Source organism: Agrilus planipennis, unplaced genomic scaffold (genome assembly GCF_000699045.2).
Source record: "Agrilus planipennis isolate EAB-ADULT unplaced genomic scaffold, Apla_2.0 scaffold2, whole genome shotgun sequence".
Classification (NCBI taxonomy): Eukaryota; Metazoa; Arthropoda; class Insecta; order Coleoptera; family Buprestidae; genus Agrilus; species Agrilus planipennis.
In genome coordinates, this window is record NW_020442464.1 from 2,982,631 (window position 1) to 3,003,973 (window position 21,343).

The window sequence follows — 21,343 nt, forward strand, 5'->3', positions numbered from 1 at the left end:
TATAGGGATTTTATTAAATAATAAACTGTTAATCATCTTCAAGAATTGTTTATTAAATGCATTAGAAAAACAGAACAAATGCTGACAGTTTAAATAAAATCAGTAGAATATTTAATTTAAATATGAAGCAATTAAATGCTGTTACAAAAAAATTGTTAACAAATTAGTTTAACGAAGCGCTACAACTCTACATTTTATTATTCTTCGTCTGCTTCTAAATTAATGCTGCTACCAAACTTTCCATACAAATGGGTCTTTAAATCACTCATCAATTCCGTAACCCCAACAGATTCACTGGTTAAGTCTTTAATTTCCTTTTCTATATCTTTTTTGGCATCATCCAAGCAGTTCTAGAAAATATTATGTAGTAAAAAGTATCTGCAAGCAACATAAAAGAGCAAGTGCAATTGGGAAACAGTAACTTAACACCTATAATGTTGAATAAAACACAGTTTTATAGTAAATTAATAATGCTGATTGAATGATTGAATGAATATCTAGTAGAATGTTTGTATAAAAGTTTAGTTTTATATAAGATCAGTCATGAATCTTTACCTGTGTCTTTTCGGTGTTTTGATATATAAAGACTTCTCCTATTAAATATGCTATTTTTTCGTCATCATCTAATAGTGCTATTTCTTCAACAGCATCTTCCAAACTCTTCAAATCGTTCTAAAATATAAGATATTGCTGTTAGAAAAAGCACTACGTCAGACAGTCACCATACATTTACTTGTTCTATGAAATACACTTTTACATTTATTTTACAACTGAATAGATATCAGAATTACCTGTTTTTGTTTAATTTCATCTTTTAAAACTTCTAATTTAGCATTAAGTCTGGCAAATTTGTTAATTTTCTGTTGATCTTCATAGGTTATGTGAACGTCTGAGTCCTACAAAAGATGAATTAAGGCACTAGACTTTATTATTAATTACGTTATTTACAGCTTGAACGGTTGCCTTTCCTGATGCCATTCTTGTAAATTTCTAAATATCGTTTTTTTCAATATGTTTACAAATTTGGACAATGCAAATTTTGTAGGTTAATTTGTAAGAACACCATAGATGGTAAACTCGAAACGAAAACTTCTTTATTTGCAACGTTGGTATTCTCTCCGCCAAATGTTTGCACCTTTGTCAGTAGATGGCACAATGTGCATGAAAATTACGTGGAAAGTGGAAAATTGTAGTGGAAAAGAGCGCCAAAAGTTAAACTTTATCGTGTGATACTACAGACAAAATACGTGTTTGAGATTCTCTTAAAGTTGATAAGTTTATAATGACACAAGATCACATTAATACACATTTATTTAAAGTACACATACAATTTACAAACATGTTTAAAGAAATACAATTTGGAAGAACAGCGATATCGAAAAGAAACCACTTGTTACCAGTGATAGTTTTACAATTTTCCCATTTTAATGGTTAAGGGAGTTAGTTGGTAAACTGTGGACATTTATAGAACACCTCATCTAAAATGCCAACACTAATAACTCAATATTGCTACGACACGTGTTTTCCTTGCTTTGTGATATGTTATTATAATAACACGAAACATTTAAGTACTGATCTATTTTTAAAAGATAAAAACATTGAGATAATTTCAAATTTTGGGTAGCCTAGGAACTAGTAATGTTAATGATAATAATATTACACAAACATAGAAAGCTTAATGTTTATTCAGTAAGGAGAACATTAATCTTTAACGCCTTATAGTATAATACTGTACAATTTTTACTTCAGATACAATATTCTCATCTTCCATACACATAGCGAGAAATTTCTATTTCAAAGTCCGCAATTGAAAATGATCGGTACCAAAAAGTTTATATAAAAAAAACTCATAAAGTATAAACTGTTAATTTAGATAAAAAAATCAGTTAATGAATATGAAAAACAAAAAAATTAAAAAAAAGAAGTGGGCAGTACATTTTATGAAAATAACTTAAGCTGTTTGTACAAAAATTAAATCTACAAAAAATATCATTCTGCTGTACAAAAGATAAGACACTCACGCAAAATAAAATAAATAATTTATAATAAAGTATCGTATATAGACATTTTTATGCAGTATCTGTACATACATGGAGAATATGGCGTTAACTATTACTGAAAGCTTTTGTAATCATTTCGTTTTATTTCGGACACTTCGCACAGTGTGTTTTGGTTCGCATTTGCGCCCTTCGTCAGTCGTAATAGAAATGCATTTTCCTTAGCTGCGATATATTGTTAAAATACTGAAGTTACATATAAATAAATCACAGTGACCTATTACTCGGATTATTTTAATTTGAAACGCCTCGTGATAACGCTCTCTAAATTTCTAATTTATGTTTGGTATAATTTGGCGAACTTCTTCGTCCTCCTCTTCACTTGCATTTACGCGCCCTACGACGGAACCTACGCATCCGTTGATCCCATTCGTCCTTCCATTCGATGACAATTGAACGTTGTGTTGCCGCAACGTTACCCGTAGGGATACCCCCCGGTGAATCGTCCTTTTCTCTTCCCAAAATCAGATACGACCTACAACATATAGCAAAAAAATTCCGTGAATCTTCCTGTTTTATGACCCTATTAGTCTGTCGGTTGTCGAAAGTGCAATCGTGCCGCCGTATCGATCGCCGCCTCAGGCATACGTTCATAACCTAATGTACCAGAATAGCTTACGAGCATTAAATGCATTAGAAAAACAGAACAAATGCTGATGGTTAAAAAACAGTTTAAATAAAATCAGTAGAATATTTAATTTAAATATGAAGCAATTAAATGCTGTTACAAAAAAATTGTTAACAAATTAGTTTAACGAAGCGCTACAACTCTACATTTTATTATTCTTCGTCTGCTTCTAAATTAATGCTGCTACCAAACTTTCCATACAAATGGGTCTTTAAATCACTCATCAATTCCGTAACCCCAACAGATTCACTGGTTAAGTCTTTAATTTCCTTTTCTATATCTTTTTTGGCATCATCCAAGCAGTTCTAGAAAATATTATGTAGTAAAAAGTATCTGCAAGCAACATAAAAGAGCGAGTGCAATTGGGAAACAGTAACTTAACACCTATAATGTTGAATAAAACACAGTTTTATAGTAAATTAATAATGCTGATTGAATGATTGAATGAATATCTAGTAGAATGTTTGTATAAAAGTTTAGTTTTATTAAGGATCAATCATGAATCTTTACCTGTGTCTTTTCGGTGTTCTGATATATAAAGACTTCTCCTATTAAATATGCAATTTTTTCGTCATCATCTAATAGTGCTATTTCTTCAACAGCATCTTCCAAACTCTTCAAATCGTTCTAAAATATAAGATATTGCTGTTAGAAAAAGCACTACGTCAGACAGTCACCATACATTTACTTGTTCTATGAAATACACTTTTACATTTATTTTACAACTGAATNATACTGCTGGATCAATTTGATTATATAAAAAGTATTTTTTTAATAGTTTCGCTGCATCAAGTGCTTGTTTGGTGCTTGGTGGAGGGACAGGATCGTCTTCTTCAACAACGTACACAGCTGCAGTTCTTATCTATTTCGGAAACTTAGAAAGTACTGCTAATGATTTATAATGCCGCATTGTTGTCGTTAAATAGAGTGAGCGTGACGCTACATAGAGTGTAATATTGTTTAGAAAACAATGTAAACCAACCAGTCAAGCAATTTCGACGTTTTAAGGAGTTTGTCGTTAAATCGAGTGACGTTGTAAAGAGTTTACACTGTATCTGTTTATGGAAACGCGTAGGTATTGAACTCTTTAGAGTTTCATTTTTACACGAAAATTTAAAATTTAAGCGAAATACGTGGCAAAAGTATTAATTTTAAATGAAATATGACATTTTTCGTTCAGTAACACCGGTAGGTAGAATACGAAATATCTTGGCAACTGGTCGTTCGATGCAGCAGTGGCCTGCTACGGTAAAGGCCATTTTTTAATACATACGTGTAGCATTTGTTTTATTGGTTAAACGAAACGAGATCGTAATTTATTCGTTTCGCGAACAGTCTTTAAATGCACTCTGAATTATGGGTGCGTTGTTTGCATGTACGTATGTTGTATTTAGTTACGTGGTACACGAACGAAACAAATCGGCCCGAAGGCGGCGATGCGATGCGATCCGGCGACGCGTCGCGTTATGTTGCGTTTTATTTTTAATTCTGCTGGCCGTTTGGCTTGGCAAAAAGCAAGTCTACGGGCATAAATTTCGCTCTTATTAAACTCTCGGGCGCGACGCGGCGTCTTATTTACCTACTCACTCATGGATTGCCCCAAGAAACTCTGGAATTTCATTAAAAATTACCGGAAAATATGCAGTCGCCGAACAAAAAGAAAACGGGAACAAAACTAGTCCGTAAAGTAAAAAGAACCGTAGCTTGCGATTTTGTAATTAACGTCTGGAAACGTTCCGTGTTAATTATGGAAAGGAATTAAATATTATCAATCTTATTTCATTTAACTTTTGCCTCTATATTTGGTGGAAAAAATTAAAAGAAAAATTAATTTGCTGCTACAAATGTGAAACATCGAAATTGATTCGAAACGACGCTCCTGTATTTAAATCCTCTCCGATATATACAAAAATTTAAGGACACTGATGTACAAGATACCTTAAATAAGTATCTGGAATACAAAATGCANCGTATTTTGTATCTTCTATCTTCATTTCATATACTTGTATCTTAGATAAGTTACATCTCTGTATAGGGAAGCCTTTTACCATATATATTGTATTAAATAATGACTAGCTTTTGCAACATCAAACCCATGTAAGTCTGGTAAGGGTGCCTTGCATGCTTGACTTGCTTGTACCTCTCCCCTACCCCCTTTTAGGAGCGCATACAGACGTCTGTTTTTGACTCAACAAGATTAACAACTTACTTTGACACTTTGATTTTCGGACACTTGCAAGCCAAATCAGCAGAGGGTATAAGTAGCGATGTTGTCCCTTTCCTTATTCTTGAATCCCGGGCCTTTTTGAAAATCGATTCAACGGTGATCATATAGCGGACCCATCCTTTGGTATGTTCGTCCACCGGATCATCCACGTGTGAAAGAACTCGAACCATAATTGCTAACAAAGCAAAATTATAACAAGAACGTTAAGAAAATAGATGTTGATGTTAAATTCTTTAGATATTGTTTTCGTATTAACGATTAACTATATAATTTTGTTGTTAGTTCCGTTAACCAGTGTGAAATTAAATATCTATGTAAAAATTATTATCTAATAATTCATTTGTACTATTTTCATTCAAATCAATCTCGTTACTGATAAGCAAATAACTTAGGTTTTGGGACAATGATAATAAATACCTACCTAAGTGTAGAAATTATTGTAAATTTCATTACAACTTTACCTCTACCTTTCGTAATCTTGTAAAGCTCAGGGATATTAAAAAGTTGATGAAACATTATCTAATCAGGGATTTATTTTAGCGCTTACTTTTTACTCCAAGTATAGAAAAACTATTTATTAAGGATAACCCAAAAATGAGAAATTCAAGTGCAATTTAACATTGTAATGGATACACAGAAGTACCTGCGCTGATAGAAGAAGGACGTACCTTAAATGATAATCACGATCGAGGAAAAGCGTGAAAGTTCAAAAATGTTACAAAACGAGAGACCGACATATACAAAATAACCATATTTCTTGACAGCGAAATGATCTGAAATTGCTATGCATCATTTATTCATGCAACGTCTTTTTTATTTTTAATTGATAGCCACTGGCAAAATTTTCCATTGCATTCTCTTCAGATACATGCATCTGTAGTACATCAGTACATACTTATTTATCTATATACCTATATACACATCGTATGGGTTTGGCAGCTTATCACAAGGCATGTTTATCTCTAATAAGCTAGTGACACAATCTGTACCAGAGAAACTGTGAATTACATTCATGCGTATATACGAAACACCAAAAAGCACCTTAGGAATTAGGTAATCTAGTTTCCCAGGACGACGCTGTAAAGATTTTGCTAAACATAAAATGAAACATACCAAATGGTGTGACTGTGTATCTCCGATAACAAACGAGTCGCCTTCAATAAAAAGAAGTCACTTCTATACTTGCAAACGATTAATTTAGAAATTCGAAAAAGATTCGTAAATGTGTATGTTTGGAGCGCGGCACTGTACGAGTGCGAAACATGGACAGTGGGAAAAGGTTAGAAGCGTTGGAAATGTGATGTTACAGGCGATTGATGAGGATACCGTGGATAGAAAAGGTTAGAAATGAAGAGGTATGAGAAAGAATAGGAGAACAGAGGACTCTATGGAAGTCAATAAGAAATAGGCGAGATAGGTTGGTAGGACACCTTCTCAGGCACGAAGGTCTAGTCAGAGACATATTAGAGGCAGAAACAGGAATTAAGAAGAGTAGAGGTAGACTTAGATTAGATTACTGTTCGCAAATAGTTAAGGATGTGGGATGTTCGAGTTTTAGGTAAATGCGAAGATTAGCTGAGGATAAGAAGAAGTGGAGATGAGTGTCCAACCAGACTATCGACCTTATGATGATGATGATGACATTCTAGAATTTTCCAAGTTGGAAGGCCATTAAATGACGATTGAGATTAGTTACACTTTAAAATTTGAACAAATCCATATACACAAAGAACATTTCCGTTTTCGTTTAATCCAATTGTAGCTCCAAAGGTAGCGAAAGTAGACCCTTGACAGTGCATTGTTCGTCATAACAACATATACACGTATGTGTACTAGTAGGTAGGTGGGGTACTTGCAATGCATAATACGTGTGTGATGATGATGGCGGTTTTGGCGGAGAAGAAAANGTGCGAAGCATGGACGGTGGGCGCGGCGAAAGGGAAAAGGTTAGAAGCGTTGGAAATGTGATGTTACAGGCGATTGATGAGGATACCGTGGATAGAAAAGGTTAGAAATGAATAGGTATTAGAAAGAATAGGAGAACAGAGAAGTCAATAAAAAATAGGCGAGATAGGACACGTTTTCAGGCATGACGGTCTGGTCAGAGAGATATTAGAGGCAGAAACAGGAGTTAAGAGAAGTAGAGGTAGACCTAGACTAGATTACTGTTTGCAAATAGTTAAGGATGTGGGATGTTCTAGTTTTAGGGAGATGCGAAGATTAGCTCAGGATAGGAAGATGTGGAGATTCGTGTCCAACCAGTCATAGAACTGACGATCTTATGATGATGATGAAGAAGACTTTCTACAATTTTCCAAGTTGGAAGGGCATTAGATGACGATTGGGATTTAGATAGTTACACTTTAAAATTTGATTGTATTAAAAACAAATCCATATAATACACAAAGAACATTTTCGTTTTCGTTTAATCCAATTGTAGCTCCAAAGGTAGCGAAAGTAGACCCTTGACAGTGCATTGTTCGTCATAACAACATATACACGTATGTGTACTAGTAGGTAGGTGGGGTACTTGCAATGCATAATACGTGTGTGATGATGATGGCGGTTTTGGCGGAGAAGAAAACTAAGAAGAGAGGTTGGTATGAGCATAGGTAAGAGTCAAGTTTGTTAGACCGATATGGGAGTCGTGCGAAAGAAATCACGACTTCAAGGGCATAAAAAGTGCCACCCGACCAGCGCCAGTTTCATAGTAAGCAACTTTTAAAAAACGAGCAGGCTGATGAAAAGTATATACATGTATGAAGTATTGAATAGCTGATGTTGTCGTGCCTTTGGACCCGGCTGGAGAGTACACTGAAAAGGCAGTCAAGTAGGCCGTTGTAGTAGCTAACGGCTGCTTTTACGGCCTACTTGATACTTTCCGAACACGAGATCGTAAAAGCGAAAAACTCAAACAATTTCGGAACAAGGATATACACTGATTGAAAAAGTTTCTGCCATTCAAAGTTTAGGAGGTGTATGTCCAACTAGTCTTAAGACTAACGGCCCCCTGAAGATTACAAATTGACCAATACTTATTTGGCTAATTGACCAATTCAACTTTGACGCCCCCTGGCGGAAAAACTGGTCATTGAATCGGAAAACATTCCATTGAAACACAACTGAAGAATACAGGCGTGTCTATTCTTTGCCGCAATAATCTTAGATGTTCCACCCCGAAGGACAAATTTGCATTGGAGTGATTGTTATTAATTTCAAATTAGAGAAAAAGAAGAAGATTTTCATAAATTCACAAATACGCACCTTTAAACTAAAATACAACCCCTGTTTCTGCTGAACACATAAACTTTATGGATTTATCTCCTATAAGAAAACGGTTTTTTAATATATGATTGATTCTGGGTTTCTCTGTATGTTGTTTAATGTATTTAGACCTTGATATGAACACTAAACAATGTATTTTCACGAATGAAATTGTTTCTAAAAGAATTCGCTTGCATTCCAACGGAAATTCTGCTATTTTTAAATGACAATTTCTGCAGCAAGGAAATTCAATTTATCTGTAATAACCCTATTTTAGAAAACGATACTTACCAAAATCCCTTTTGCAGTATTTATTCAGATTCAGTCTACGTGTTGCCGTCTTGCATTTTCCACAATTATCTGTAATAGGAAAATAAATGATTTGAAATCTATGTGGTTAATAATGTTCATTATTACAGATAAGTTTCGCATTATTAAGAAGATAACTTAATAAATATTTTCTACTAAACGTTTTTCTTCTGTTTCAGGTTAGTTCCGTCCATATTGGTTACCTTTGTACGTGAACGTTTTTAAGGTAGGACACACATATATTTTATAAATGTTTCTACATTTTATGCCATCAGAATTTTCTAAGGCAACGATTTAATGAAAATAATAGAGTATAAAAGTACTCTTTTTCCTAAAAATTAACCTTTTTATTTCTTATTAATACAATCAGTTTCAAGCTTTCAGAAAATGATTTACTTTTTTTTTACATTTGCCAAATAGCACACAATACCAAAATCGTATAAATAAACCGCCGCCACTGATTTTTATTACCTTGGCGATCGTTTCGCCACATTCCAACTTCTTCAAACGATACACCAGTTCTTAAACTTACTGCGTAATAGTTCTAATTGTATGGTATATTAAAGTGGCTTTTATTAGATAGATTGGTAGGACACCTTCTCATGCATGAGGATCTAGTCAAAGACATATTAAAGGCAGAAACAGGAGTTAAGAGAAGTAGAGGTAGATCTAGATTAGATTACTGTTCGCAAATAGTTAAGGATGGATCACAATAGGAAAGTGTGGAGGTACGTGTCCAACCAGTCCTAGGACTGACAACCTTATGATGATGAGAAGTAGAGTCAATCCAATTACAATACCAAAACAATTAGCATTTTAAGAGAAGTGCTTTTCATAAATTCTCATCAGAATCTGTTACTAAGTTAAACTGTATATAATTGTTGTCGTTTAGAAGAAAAGCTTTGCATATTAGCGTGTCGCAGTAACGCCAAGCGGCAAACTATAGATGGTAAAGTCGTACAATTAATAATTTTACCAACAGCTGTAGCATATTATTTACCGTTCGCGGTTTTAGAAAGGCGGTTACAGGCGAAACACGATGTACCCAGTACATTATACACAGTTCAAAAGAGTAACTAGTTGCCTTTTCTACTAAATAACTACAAGCGTACATGTGATATTATGATAAAATGCCGCAGAGGCGGTGAATTTATAACTGACAAAAAGTTTAACGCGGATCTTGTGGCTGTTTTGTTATATAGTGCTTAATCCACATTCAAAGAGAATTGTTAAATTAAACCAATTGCTTTGTCTGTGTCAAAACCATAGACTATATATTACGTCTAGTGTAAAGAACAAGGATTATTCCTAGGAATATTTACAATCAGTAGTAAATGTTACTCATTAGTTTAGGCTTCATAATTCAAAAAGAAAAACTAGAATTATCTTGAGGTTTTTATAGTTTGACATTTTAGTTTTAGTATTTATTCAACTGGCGAGTATGTAAAGTATAATTTGAGGAATATCCTTTTACATCTGAAACGTATCTAGAGAACTTCTCCTTTTTTTTTATCAGTGTGAGTGCTATTACCTTAAACTATATCATTAGGTATTTAAAAATTTACGTAATAGTTGCTAATAAGCCTTGATCTAATACAATTTTGAAATATTCTAGACGTTTCATTCATTTAATTTGCTCCGGACATTTTCAATGGAAACGTTAACAACTCCGTAGAATTTTCGTGGAAAGTTCAGTAAGTAAAAGACAAAACGTCGGGAAGATTTCAAAATTCCATTAGACCACAGCTCGGAAAATTCTCGTCAGATACTGCAATATGGAAAGCCTTCACTCTTTCGTGAATGTTTGACAAATAACAAAATTTAATCGACCGCAAAAAATGCTACTAAAGACAGAAAATAGTGTAACCTTTAAAACCGCTTCTAGTTTTCTTTGCCGACGTACAATTTTCTTTTTCAATCCTATAATTGATGCACAGCGGGCATGAATTCCCAATTAGGAAAAAGGAAAAGTGTTTTTCATCTTCAATATTCGAAAGTTACACGAAACAAAAAACAAAGACAAGATATTGTACAAAATCACAATATTAGGTAAATATGTACTTAAGGGTTAATCTAATTAAGGAATTTGTTCTGATAGTAGGTACCATCCAAATATAAAACACTCCGGATAAGTATGTAAATATAAATGATCTTTTAAATGAAGTTACACTAAAAATAAGTACGAATCGACGATAAGTTTATAATATACATTACTTTGTTAGCGAAGTAAATTGGATCGTACGAGTTAATAAGATAAAATAATTTATTTCTTTCATATACCACTATTTATTAGGGTAGCATGTGCAGAAATTAAAAATGTATTGTAGCCCCTCGTGCGTGTCGGCAAACATCTATGTATGTCCTCGATCCTGTTTGGCACGTCGCGACGCTCTCCTTATTCCGCATCTCACTCCCGGTCCAAATTGGAAAAGTTTTACAAGATTTACTCCTTGCGAGGAAGTTAGCTGAGATAATACTCTAAAAAATTACTTCTTACTTTAAAGGGCGATGCTGAAATCCGTTTAGCCGGGTCACGAAACAAGAAAGATGAATTAGTGTTGTTTATAGGTAGATCGGTAATGCCGGAACGGGAAATTCTTTTCTTCTTTGGAAAAATGCTTTCGAATTAGATTAACTATCTCTAACAAACTGACATCTCAGAGATCGAACAACAAAGGAATTTTAGCCGTCAGTAAATAAGACTTCTCGACTTGTACAATACGTTGCCGTACAAAGGACTAAAACCAGGTTTAAGCAAAGATATAACTGTATTGTTTAATGCAGTAAACAGAAATTTTTAAAAAAGTATTCGTAGGATAGCGCAGGGTCGTGTCGCCTATGCCCGCGAACGAATTTAAAAATTCGAAAATGTTAATAGTGTACGTTTGGAACGCGACGCTGTATGGGTGCGAAACATGGACAGTGGGCGCGGCGGAAAAGAAAAGGTTAGAAGCGTTCGAAATGTGGTGTTACCGGTGAATGATGATGATACCGAGGATGGAGAAGGTTAGAAATGAAGAGATATTAGAAATAATAGGAGAACAGATAACTCTATGGAAGTCAATAAGAAATAAGCGAGATAGATTGGTAGGACACCTTCTCAGGCATAAAGGTGTAGTAGGACACATATTACATACAGAAATGGGAGTTAGGAGAGGTTGAGGTGGATCTAGATTAGATTACTGTTCGCAAATGGTTAAGGATGTGGGTTGTTCTAGTTTGAGGAATATGCGAAGCCTTTTTCTTATCGACTTCCATAGAGTCCCCTGCTCTCCTACTTTTTCTAATAACTCTTCATTTCTAACTTTCTCTATCCACAGTATCCTCATCATTCGCCTGTAACATCACAATTCCAACGCTTCTAACCTTTTCTTTTCCGCCGCTCCCACTGTCCATGTTTCGCACCCGTACAACGCCGCGCTCCAAACATACGCCTTTAACAACCTTTTTCGAATTCTAAATTAACCGTTCGCGAGCATAGAAGTGACTTCTTTTTATTGAAGGCGACTCGACCCTGCGCTATCCTCTGCTTTATATCCCTATTACTCCTTCCGTCCTGACTTATCTGACTTCCTAGATAGCTAAAATCAACCATTCCCTATCTTTATATTAGAATTTAACGAATATTTAACTATCAATGTGTCCGTTATTAATATTCTGCTCTTCCTAGTTAATAGGCGTCTTTAGATAAATGTCAACTTGGAAATGTCTATAAACTAAACGCTCATGTAATATAATTATAATAGAATATAATGGGGCTTTACGTGAGGTTCTTACTTTAATAATGTTGTGATTAACGCTGCTTGTTGTAATATTACAAAATCGTCATAATGAGATGATTAGTATCTGATAATGTTTCTTTAAAATAGTTAGCGAAAGTTGCGCGGTTTAATTTTTCATATTGGCAAAGGACATTATTTTTCACTGTCATAATCACTGGAGACCTTTCACACGAGAATCATCAGTCAGGCGAGAACTTTGAAGGATCATTCGGTCATATAACGAGATATGTACACAGTAAGTCCCACAAGAATATTATTCGATAGAATTCCAGACAACAAAAAGCGCAACTTTATTTTTGTCGTTGTAGTTAAGTAGCAAATCATTCTTTCCTTTAATTTTGGGAAAATAAAGTCTATGTGCGCCAGATTTGTTTAATAGGGAGAGAATTGTGATTGATCTCTATTTAACTTTAATTTACACATAATTATCAATTTCCCTGATGATATTGAATAAATCACAATCAATTAACGGTTTCTTTAGGTTTGGAAATTGTTTAAAGACATAAAACAGAAGGCAAAACTAATATAAATTTTGAATATTTTCAAGTCCCTGCGTCTAACCTTTACTTTTATTTGTAAGCTATGGTATACCTGTCAGAGTTCTGGCCATACTGTATTGGTAGGTACCATTTTATAGTGTATGATATTTTGAGAATAAAACTCATTAAGTTCTTAATGTTCTGCAGTCGTCAGTAGTAGTAATCGGACCTCCCAGAACGCTACGTAAATTTAGCAATAAAAGTGCGAATAAATCAGCTGAAAACGCACGGGGTTGATCAGTTTCAGGTGTGAAGAATGTCTACATATGTATGCAGGGCCGTAGCGATGAGCTCGGGGCCCCGGTGCGGTATTCCGCAAGAGGCCCTTCTTAAAATTGATGATCAGAAAAATGTCATTAAAAAAAATGCCGATAAAACTATTGATGATTTTGCTGCTATCAAATCGAGAAAAAAAACGTTTTAGAAATAAGAGCAGGCACTTGATGTTTCTGCAATGAATTCTATAGTGATGTTTCGGGTGATATATATTTATGGTCAGCAATTAGTAATTTTTTATGGTAGCAATGATAATTATATCAACGGATTTAAGGAAACCATGAATGTAGAAGTATTCGCGATTTCGAGATGTATGCATTCCATGTAACTACGTACCTGATCAAATATATGGAGTATTGTGACAAAAATTGATATAGAAAAAAGTAAAATAAAAAATTATGATGTTCATTTCGTAGTTTGACTCAGCTCATCTCTAACAGCATAGTTTTTTTTAGAAGTCATTTTTTGAAAACAGAAAACTGCTAAGGGGCCCCTCGACTGCGGGGGCCCCGGTGCGCCGCACCGCTTGAACCGGCCTCACTACGGCCCTGTATGTATGTATGCGTAAATAAATATATGTACATACGCTTATTGCTCATAATAAAAAGGGAATACAAAGGTTGATGAAAAATGGACACTGGTTCAAAGAATGTTGAGCTATTTTTAGGGAATAATCCGACCGTGCAACTCCTGCTGCTCTATTGTAGGATTATCTTTTTTTGTTAAGGATTAAGTTGATTTAAGAAGAAAGCTAATGGGTAATAAAATGGTAGTTGGTATTTACAAGCGTAATTTATTACACAATTCACTTTTTATAAAACAGTTAGCAATTCAGCTTAAATTATTTCAAATCTTATTATATACTTAATAGCACTTAGTATTCACGTTTGTAGTGAATTGTAGTAATTTTCTAACGAAGCATTTATCAACAAACAGAAAAAAAATTCTATTTCTTTTCTACACCCTTTTTCAACCGTAATTTATGTGTGGCCATCTACTATTGTACTAAAAAACTAGTCATGCGCTCATTTAAACGTATATTCAATTAATATGCTGGTATTCACAGTCTAAATTATTTAAATTCCACGTTATGGTAAAACTAAATGACTGCTTTCTTCTTAGTTAGTAACTGCTTTAAAGTTTCCTAGTTTATTTATTAATTTAATTTTTGTTATTTTATCGGTTTTTAAAGAAACACACATACCTACTCGTAACCTTCGCAAACGCTGATACGTAGACAAGTCAATTGTACGTAATGATTTGTAATAATCTGCACTCGTTAACGTTTCATTGGCAAAGTATTACCACTAAATATAAAAATAAGTTGAATGTGAAAAATCAAGCAAAAACCAATCTATTTACATGCAAAATATGAGGACATGGTGGTCATATATGGACGGTGCAATGGGAATACACCGGTGGTCTCACGCAAATTCGTGTTGTCATTATTGCCGGAGCAGTTAGGGCTCTCGGGCTTTCGGTGATGGAGTAGTTCACAAAATAAAACTACATAATTGTTTTAAATCCTTACATTATTATGCGCTAATAATTGTCCTGCCCAATTAAGATAAAAAACCATCTGTAGCATTTTTTTATTCGTTTAACTTCTCGTTATAGTTTTGTATGCCCGTCGAAATACTTTGTCAGCTGTCACCATTTGTGACAAATTGTGGATCAATTAAAATACATGGAAATGCATAATTCATTAATCCAATTCAACATCGCTATCATGCCGTACATCGTAAGTTGGAAGAATGTATAAAAATTTCTACGGTCACTACTTTGCTAATACGTTTTTGTTGTCTTTATAGAGCGGACGTGAATTAATTTGGTAAAAATAAAAAGTGTATTACTGACAAAACGAATCAGGAGACTTGTTGCAAGTTACTATAAAAAAAAACCCGCTCTTCCCTTTAACAGCTTTCGATGGAATGTCGTATAAGAATTATATTAAATGCGAGAATGTTGTTTGAAAATTTGAGACCAAATGATTTTGGAATTGTAGTCGCTTCAGTTCAGTTTTGTCGGTTTTGGATTATAAAGTCAAAATTTGTAAATCTTTTACTTTATTATTTATTACTGGAACAATAAATCTAGTAACCAGTACCTACCAGATGGAAGACAAAGATGCCCTTATCTTTCTCGGTTAGTCGCAGTTAACAAACATTGCTGGTACTATAAAATTTGTGTATCATTCTTTCTATTTAAATAGTTTATAAAGCGTATCTTTCTTGTATTACTACACTACCGATTGTTTCATGAATTTTAAATACAATACAGTGCCGTTGACAAGTAATAAAAGAGAGACACACTCTACTAACTGTTTAAATAGAGGGAAAGATGCACGAAACAAAGTACCTGCAACTAGCAGAGAAATATAAGGGTATCCTTCTCTTTCTTGTGGTAGGTATACGGGTTGGTAGGTTTATTGATTCAGTAGTAAATAAAAAGTATTATAAAAGAACTGAAACGACTATACTTACATCTACAAAAGTAGAAACTTAACTGTTATGTGTCGTGTTGGGAATTGTACTAGAATTATTATGAGAATATTGAAATATTTGAATATTCATAATTCAATTACATTGACAATAACTTAAATGAAATTTGAATATTCAGATTAAAAATATTTCAATATTCTAAATTTCCAATATCAAAATACTTGATTATTCCAAACATTCAAATGTATAGATAGGGTTCAGGTTCTGTAGCTCATCTAAGTAGTTGATGAATTACCTTACTTTTTAATATTAAATGTTCAGATCATCATATATGAAAATATCCTATATTCAAATATTTGAATATTTAAATATTTTATTGAATGTTTGGATATTCAGATATTTGCCTTTTGAATATTGATTGTTCAAATGCCAGAATATTTAAAAGTATTTAAATATTGAATAATGTTCGATATTCAAGTATTGGATACTGTTCGATATTCAAATCAAATTATAAACAAATATTTCAGTACTTAAACATGAAAAATTCCGATACCTATTTAGGCATAAACAGTTTACATGTTCCACCTATAAAAATTTTGTGTTCTACAGTCTACACTCCCGCAGTCCTTATGTTATAGACAAACCGCCACTCTTACTACTTACCCAACTAAGTATTTTAATATGAGAACCATAATCGTAGGGTAATAAACGTCGTTTTGGTCATTTTTAAGGACGTGTTTATTGACCTTTGAAAGTCGTTACCACAAAATTGTGCCCGTAATGAAAATTCTCGTTCTTCATAAACGGTTAATTCGACTTTTTTACGACGGTGGTCGTTTCTACACACGGTAAAGACCACCGTATAAGTGTTATGCTGGTACCAACGATACGTATGGTAATGGTGGGTAATTTTGCCCTGCTCTGCCGGTCACAAGAGGTGCGAAATACTTAATTTTTGATTTTTTCACCACGCTATACTGCTGCGCTACCATATATGCCTCGTATTGTAATAGCATTCATTAACGTCGCGTTCTGCAACGCTTAACAATTTAATTAGGTACTCTGGAAAGGAAAGGATAACGCGCTTACAGGATTTTAGGCAAAGTCCTCAGGAGAAATAATTAATCTTTTCAGGTAAAAAAAAATGAGCAGCACGTAATCTTGACAGCATACCCTTCTTATCAGTTTAATGTAACTTGTCGTTAGTTGTCACCGTTTCATAAGAAAAAACTTTAGCGAAATCGTTTTTTTTTTAAGAAGTTTTCAATTTTAGTTTGTCTTATGTTTCTATTTATACCATAAGTTGAACCGCTCTTAAAAACCATCAGCACTATGAGATTCAACATATTTTTTTTAGGTGATTATCAGTTCCCAAAGCTTATTAGTAAATACCTACAACCTTCCAATAATTTCACGAGCGCTTTCTATGTTCATTTTATGATAAAGACGAAGTTCATACATATATTATTAAGATAGATAAACAGAACTACAAGAAAGCAAATTTTATCAATAATTTTTTTTTGTTTAACAGGAATTTTGTAGGATACCTACAAGTACTGCCACCCCTTCAAAACGAAATCATTTGTTTTCGCTTTTCAATCGATTTTAATCATATGTTAAATAGTCAAATCTTCTCATAAATCGAAACAAAATCATATTGTGGTATGATTTGAGGCCTTAAAATAATATTGACATTGCAGTGACCGGAGGATTTCTAGCTGTTGTTGTTGTTTGTTTTTTCTCCATAAATCATTTCTCTTTCACATTAACAACGATACAAAAATACTTATATTGTTTGCTCGAATAATATAAAAAACTAAACCAGTTTTTGCTATGGGTGATAAGAAGACATCGGTCTGGTCGATCTAAGGATTTTATTTCAGATGTGCAAAAGATATTACAGAGTGGTCGTGTCAATCGGAGAATAAATGAAACGCGAATTAAAACGATTCTTAATTATTATTGTGTTAATGACTAAATTAAAAAGCGTCGGTTTTCGGGTCGGATTCGTGTTGTGACTTGTACCTTACGTTAGCGTTTTGTGGTTTTGGTTTGTGCAATAAATTGTATTATATGATTCAATATATAGGAAACAAAATTATGACTGTCATTTAAATTTTGTGTTAAAATATTAGGAAATGAATGCATTTCACCTGGAACTGTAAATTGTGATAACGGTAAGTCGAACATTGCGTAATTAGTATTAAACCACACAAATGAATAAATTAGTACGAAAAAATAAGCAATCTATGAATGAATTCAACATCAATAGATAATTAATTAATAGTAGGTGCAATTTCGATTCGTGATTGGTTTCATTTGAATGCATTACCACTGATTTTCAGTTTATACGATCCAATAAATTATAAAATGGCAAATGGAATTTTAATGTAAACTTTCATTAATTCTGCAGTTTTACCATTTAAAATTTATTCGTTCGTTAACTGTAATATAAAAAAAAGTAAAATAAAAGTAAAACAAAAATACTGGTATGCAAGGGAAGAAAAAGTAGGGAAAGGGGAAGAGACGAAAAATTAGAAGAAGTGACTAATTCTCAAGAGAGGTTACGCAGGGTGGAGTTGTCTTCAACAAAAAGAAATCAGTTCTATGCTCGCGTACGATTAATTTAGAAATTCGAAGATGATTGTTAAATGTGTTTTGATGCCTTTGATATTTGCATGCTCTGTTCTCAATTCGCCACTAGTATATATTTAAACGTTATGTAAAATAATCTCAATAAATCACGGAAAACAATAGAATTAAATAAAATTACAACGGGTTTTATATATACCTTTGTATAAGCATTTTGTAATTATCTTAAAAGGTTATGTATTGTGATACGTTGATTGAAGAACATTCACGACCTCAGGATAGGCCCATTACCTACTACATGTAACAGAGAGCCAGTCTCTTGTATAATTGGATAATTGAATTGATTCTTAACCGCAAGCAATAAATACAATTAATTGTAATAGTGCTTTCAACTTTACAAAAATAAATACATGCACTTAAAAGTATGTCCTGTAATATTTTACATATTTTTACTTACCTGCATGGGATTATTTGTGAAAAGCTACAAGTACTATTATCATTTTATTAGCGTAATGTAACTAGGCTTATCTACGATATTTAATAGTATAGTATTGCCATTTAATCGAATCTTTTGATTGAAAATAACCAATTTTTTGACGTGTTGGGCATATTTAAATGCCAGAGAAACGACATGGTAAAAATTAAATGCTATACACCTCGGTACCATCTGTCCAAATTTGTCACTTCATTAAAATCTGTGTGAGTAATAGTAATTAATAAATAATTATTGCGTCATATTTCGTCTTTCCCTTTTTGACACTTTCAACGTTCTCGATTTATTTCTCAATCGTCAGTTTCTTTCGTAATTAATTTCGCATCAAAAGCAATTACAAATATCATTTGCATTGAGTGACTTGCATCTCTCCATCTGCGATCTACATATACCCAGTATTATAAATGTAAAATGCAACGACTGGTTGCGTTTTTTATTTAATTTAAATGAATTTGAACGACGGTTTTAAATGTCTTCGTGTAGGTACGCATTTTCTCGTTACATCATTGCTTACTTAAATTGTATGACTTGCATTCTCGTGGAAGAGAAAGAGACGACCGGAGTCTTTGAAAAGAGCCCAGCGAAAAGAAGACAACGCCGACGACGTCGTCGGCTTGCAATTTTTTAAACTAACAACAATAAATCGCTTAGGTACGTCTTATTTATCTTCGTAATTAAAAGGGAGAAGTATTATCAACGACCACCATTGTGTTGGAGCGATTCGATTCGACAAATGGGCAGCTTGTCCATATTTGGACCGTGAAACATATCAGTAAACGTTTAATATAATAATATGAATGGAAGGCGGGTTTAACATAATTGCTAGGTTTGCTTGTTATGGTATTGACTTGGTACGCACGTAACTCGTTCTTGCCAACAGGGTTGAAACAATTGCAAATAATTAAAAAAAAAGGTAGGTAATTTTTATTTTGTGGATATTGGTCTTATTTTTATTTGAACCTGTAGGCTTATATATTTAAAAATTTGAATGACGTAACTGTTACCCTCAACTTTTTACTCTCGTAAAATTCTATTATATTGCATACCTAGCTACCCCCATTTTACACCTCCACTAGAGGTGGTATTTTGAAAACTCATTTTAAAGTGGAAAATTTCAATTTTAGTCCAGTCCAAAAAGTTTCATTCAAATTACAGTAGAACCTCTATAAGTCGAAAACCTCCAAAACTCGAAGAAGATGTTTTGCTCCCTTCCCTTCAAGCCCCAAAATCTCAATTACTCGAAATCTCAACCCACTATTAGCCAAAATAATCAGGGAGTCCCTGCAAGTCATTTTAGTACATATTTTCCCTCTATAATTCGAAAAATTAAAATGAATTTCGAACATAGCAATGTTTTATTTTACAACCTTTACAACTCGATAATTTGAAACTTATTACGTCTACCGTTAGAAGAAAACTAAGTTATCGACTTTAAGCATTTGCTGATAATGTACCCTAGACAAAAATTTTCAGTTTCTCTCCAGTCTCTCAGAATCTTTCAGTCTTTCAGCGTCTCTGAGAGCGTCTCGCACAGTCTTTCAGAGTTTCTCAGTTATTGCCTAGGTGTTTTTATGGATCTCTCACAGTTTCTGTATGAGAGACTCGAACGATAAAATTGTTAATTCAGAGATTCGAGTCTCTCACAGAGAGACTGAATGAATAAAACTGAAAAATTGAGAGACTCGAGTCTCTCGTTCAGAGACTGGATACGAAATGAGGATCACTCTATGAGCGACTTGAGTCTCTCGTTCAGAGACGCTAAACAGTTTTTTTTTTTTTTTACAGCCTCTCGACAGTCTCTCTCAGCGACACCAGAGAGACTCGATGAGAGAAGGAGAGTCGAGTCTCGCTTTCAGAGACTCTGAGAGACTGAACATTTTTATCTCGGGTAAGTACACCAAATCTTAATCTCTCCAAGTCGAATCATAATCCGCCATAAGTCGAAAACCCTATAACTCGAATTTTTTGCCGTCTCCCTTGATGTTCGAGTTATAGAGTTAAAGTGTTGGTAACTAATTGCTTATTAATGCAATATTTGCAATCCGGAAAGGGATACCTAATACGAGTTGTGAGTCGGCATCTATTATGTTTGCTACATGCATAATTTGCCATTAGTAATTCGTAATAAAATAATGGTAGGCCGTTCTATAACCGTACTATTCGCAATAAAGAACATAAATGTCAACAGACTAATCTAAAATGCGTTGGAAATGTTTTATAGTTTGCTACCGGGTACCGTTGTTGGCGGGACAAATTTTTTCATATGTTTCAGACGACGGCGTATGGCAAACAATTTTACGAGAATTGTCGGTGCGCTGTATGATTTATTTTTCGTTTAATATTTAGAAAATAACTACTGTCAACGCAACACAGGGCGTAAATCTTTCAGCTAGAGTCGTTTACTCGTCCCAACTTTACATTCCTGTTGTGTTTTCCTTCATTTCTAATTGATATAGTGTTAAAACATAGCCTATTAATATATTCAGGAAAACATCGTTTATTTACATATTTCTTTTCACAAGATCGTAAGTAATTAAGATTTTGTTCATTGTCTTTGCTTTTACTGTTTTCTTTCTTTTAACGTTGAAAAGTCGGTTTTATAAAATACTAGCGACCCGCCTCAGCTTCGCACGAGTGCAATGCTGATGCTAAATATATATTTTTTTAGATTATTCTCCAGAAGGGGAAATCTTCAAAAAACACCCCCTGAACATACTAAATATACTACAGAATGT

General features: G+C 33.7%; 3 protein-coding genes across 3 annotated transcripts in view; all 3 read right to left on the bottom strand.

Annotated features, from left to right (window-relative positions):
• Nucleotides 1-32: 32 nt before the first annotated feature.
• Nucleotides 33-1,088, bottom strand: LOC108733062 (probable prefoldin subunit 4). The gene is made up of 4 exons (XM_018464138.2): nt 949-1,088; nt 792-896; nt 556-672; nt 33-350 (listed from the first exon to the last, which is right to left on the bottom strand). The coding sequence occupies exons 1-4, from the start codon at nt 976-978 to the stop codon at nt 198-200; spliced, it is 405 nt and encodes a 134-aa protein (XP_018319640.1). The 5' UTR covers nt 979-1,088; the 3' UTR covers nt 33-197.
• Nucleotides 1,089-2,730: 1,642 nt separating this feature from the next.
• On the bottom strand, nt 2,731-3,944 carry LOC112906597 (probable prefoldin subunit 4). Its single transcript, XM_025980999.1, has 3 exons — nt 3,903-3,944; nt 3,196-3,312; nt 2,731-2,990 (listed from the first exon to the last, which is right to left on the bottom strand). Exons 1-3 carry the CDS (start codon nt 3,942-3,944, stop codon nt 2,838-2,840), a joined length of 312 nt encoding a protein of 103 aa, XP_025836784.1. The 3' UTR covers nt 2,731-2,837.
• Nucleotides 3,945-4,890: 946 nt separating this feature from the next.
• The window catches only part of LOC108737848 (netrin-B-like), a 201,533-nt gene continuing 185,080 nt past the window's right edge, over nt 4,891-21,343 (bottom strand). The window contains exons 5-6 of the mRNA XM_025980925.1: nt 8,468-8,536; nt 4,891-5,087 (exon numbers count right to left, since the gene is read on the bottom strand). Of these exons, the coding sequence (XP_025836710.1) occupies nt 4,891-5,087; nt 8,468-8,536 (266 nt within the window). The remainder of the gene's footprint in view (nt 5,088-8,467; nt 8,537-21,343) is intronic.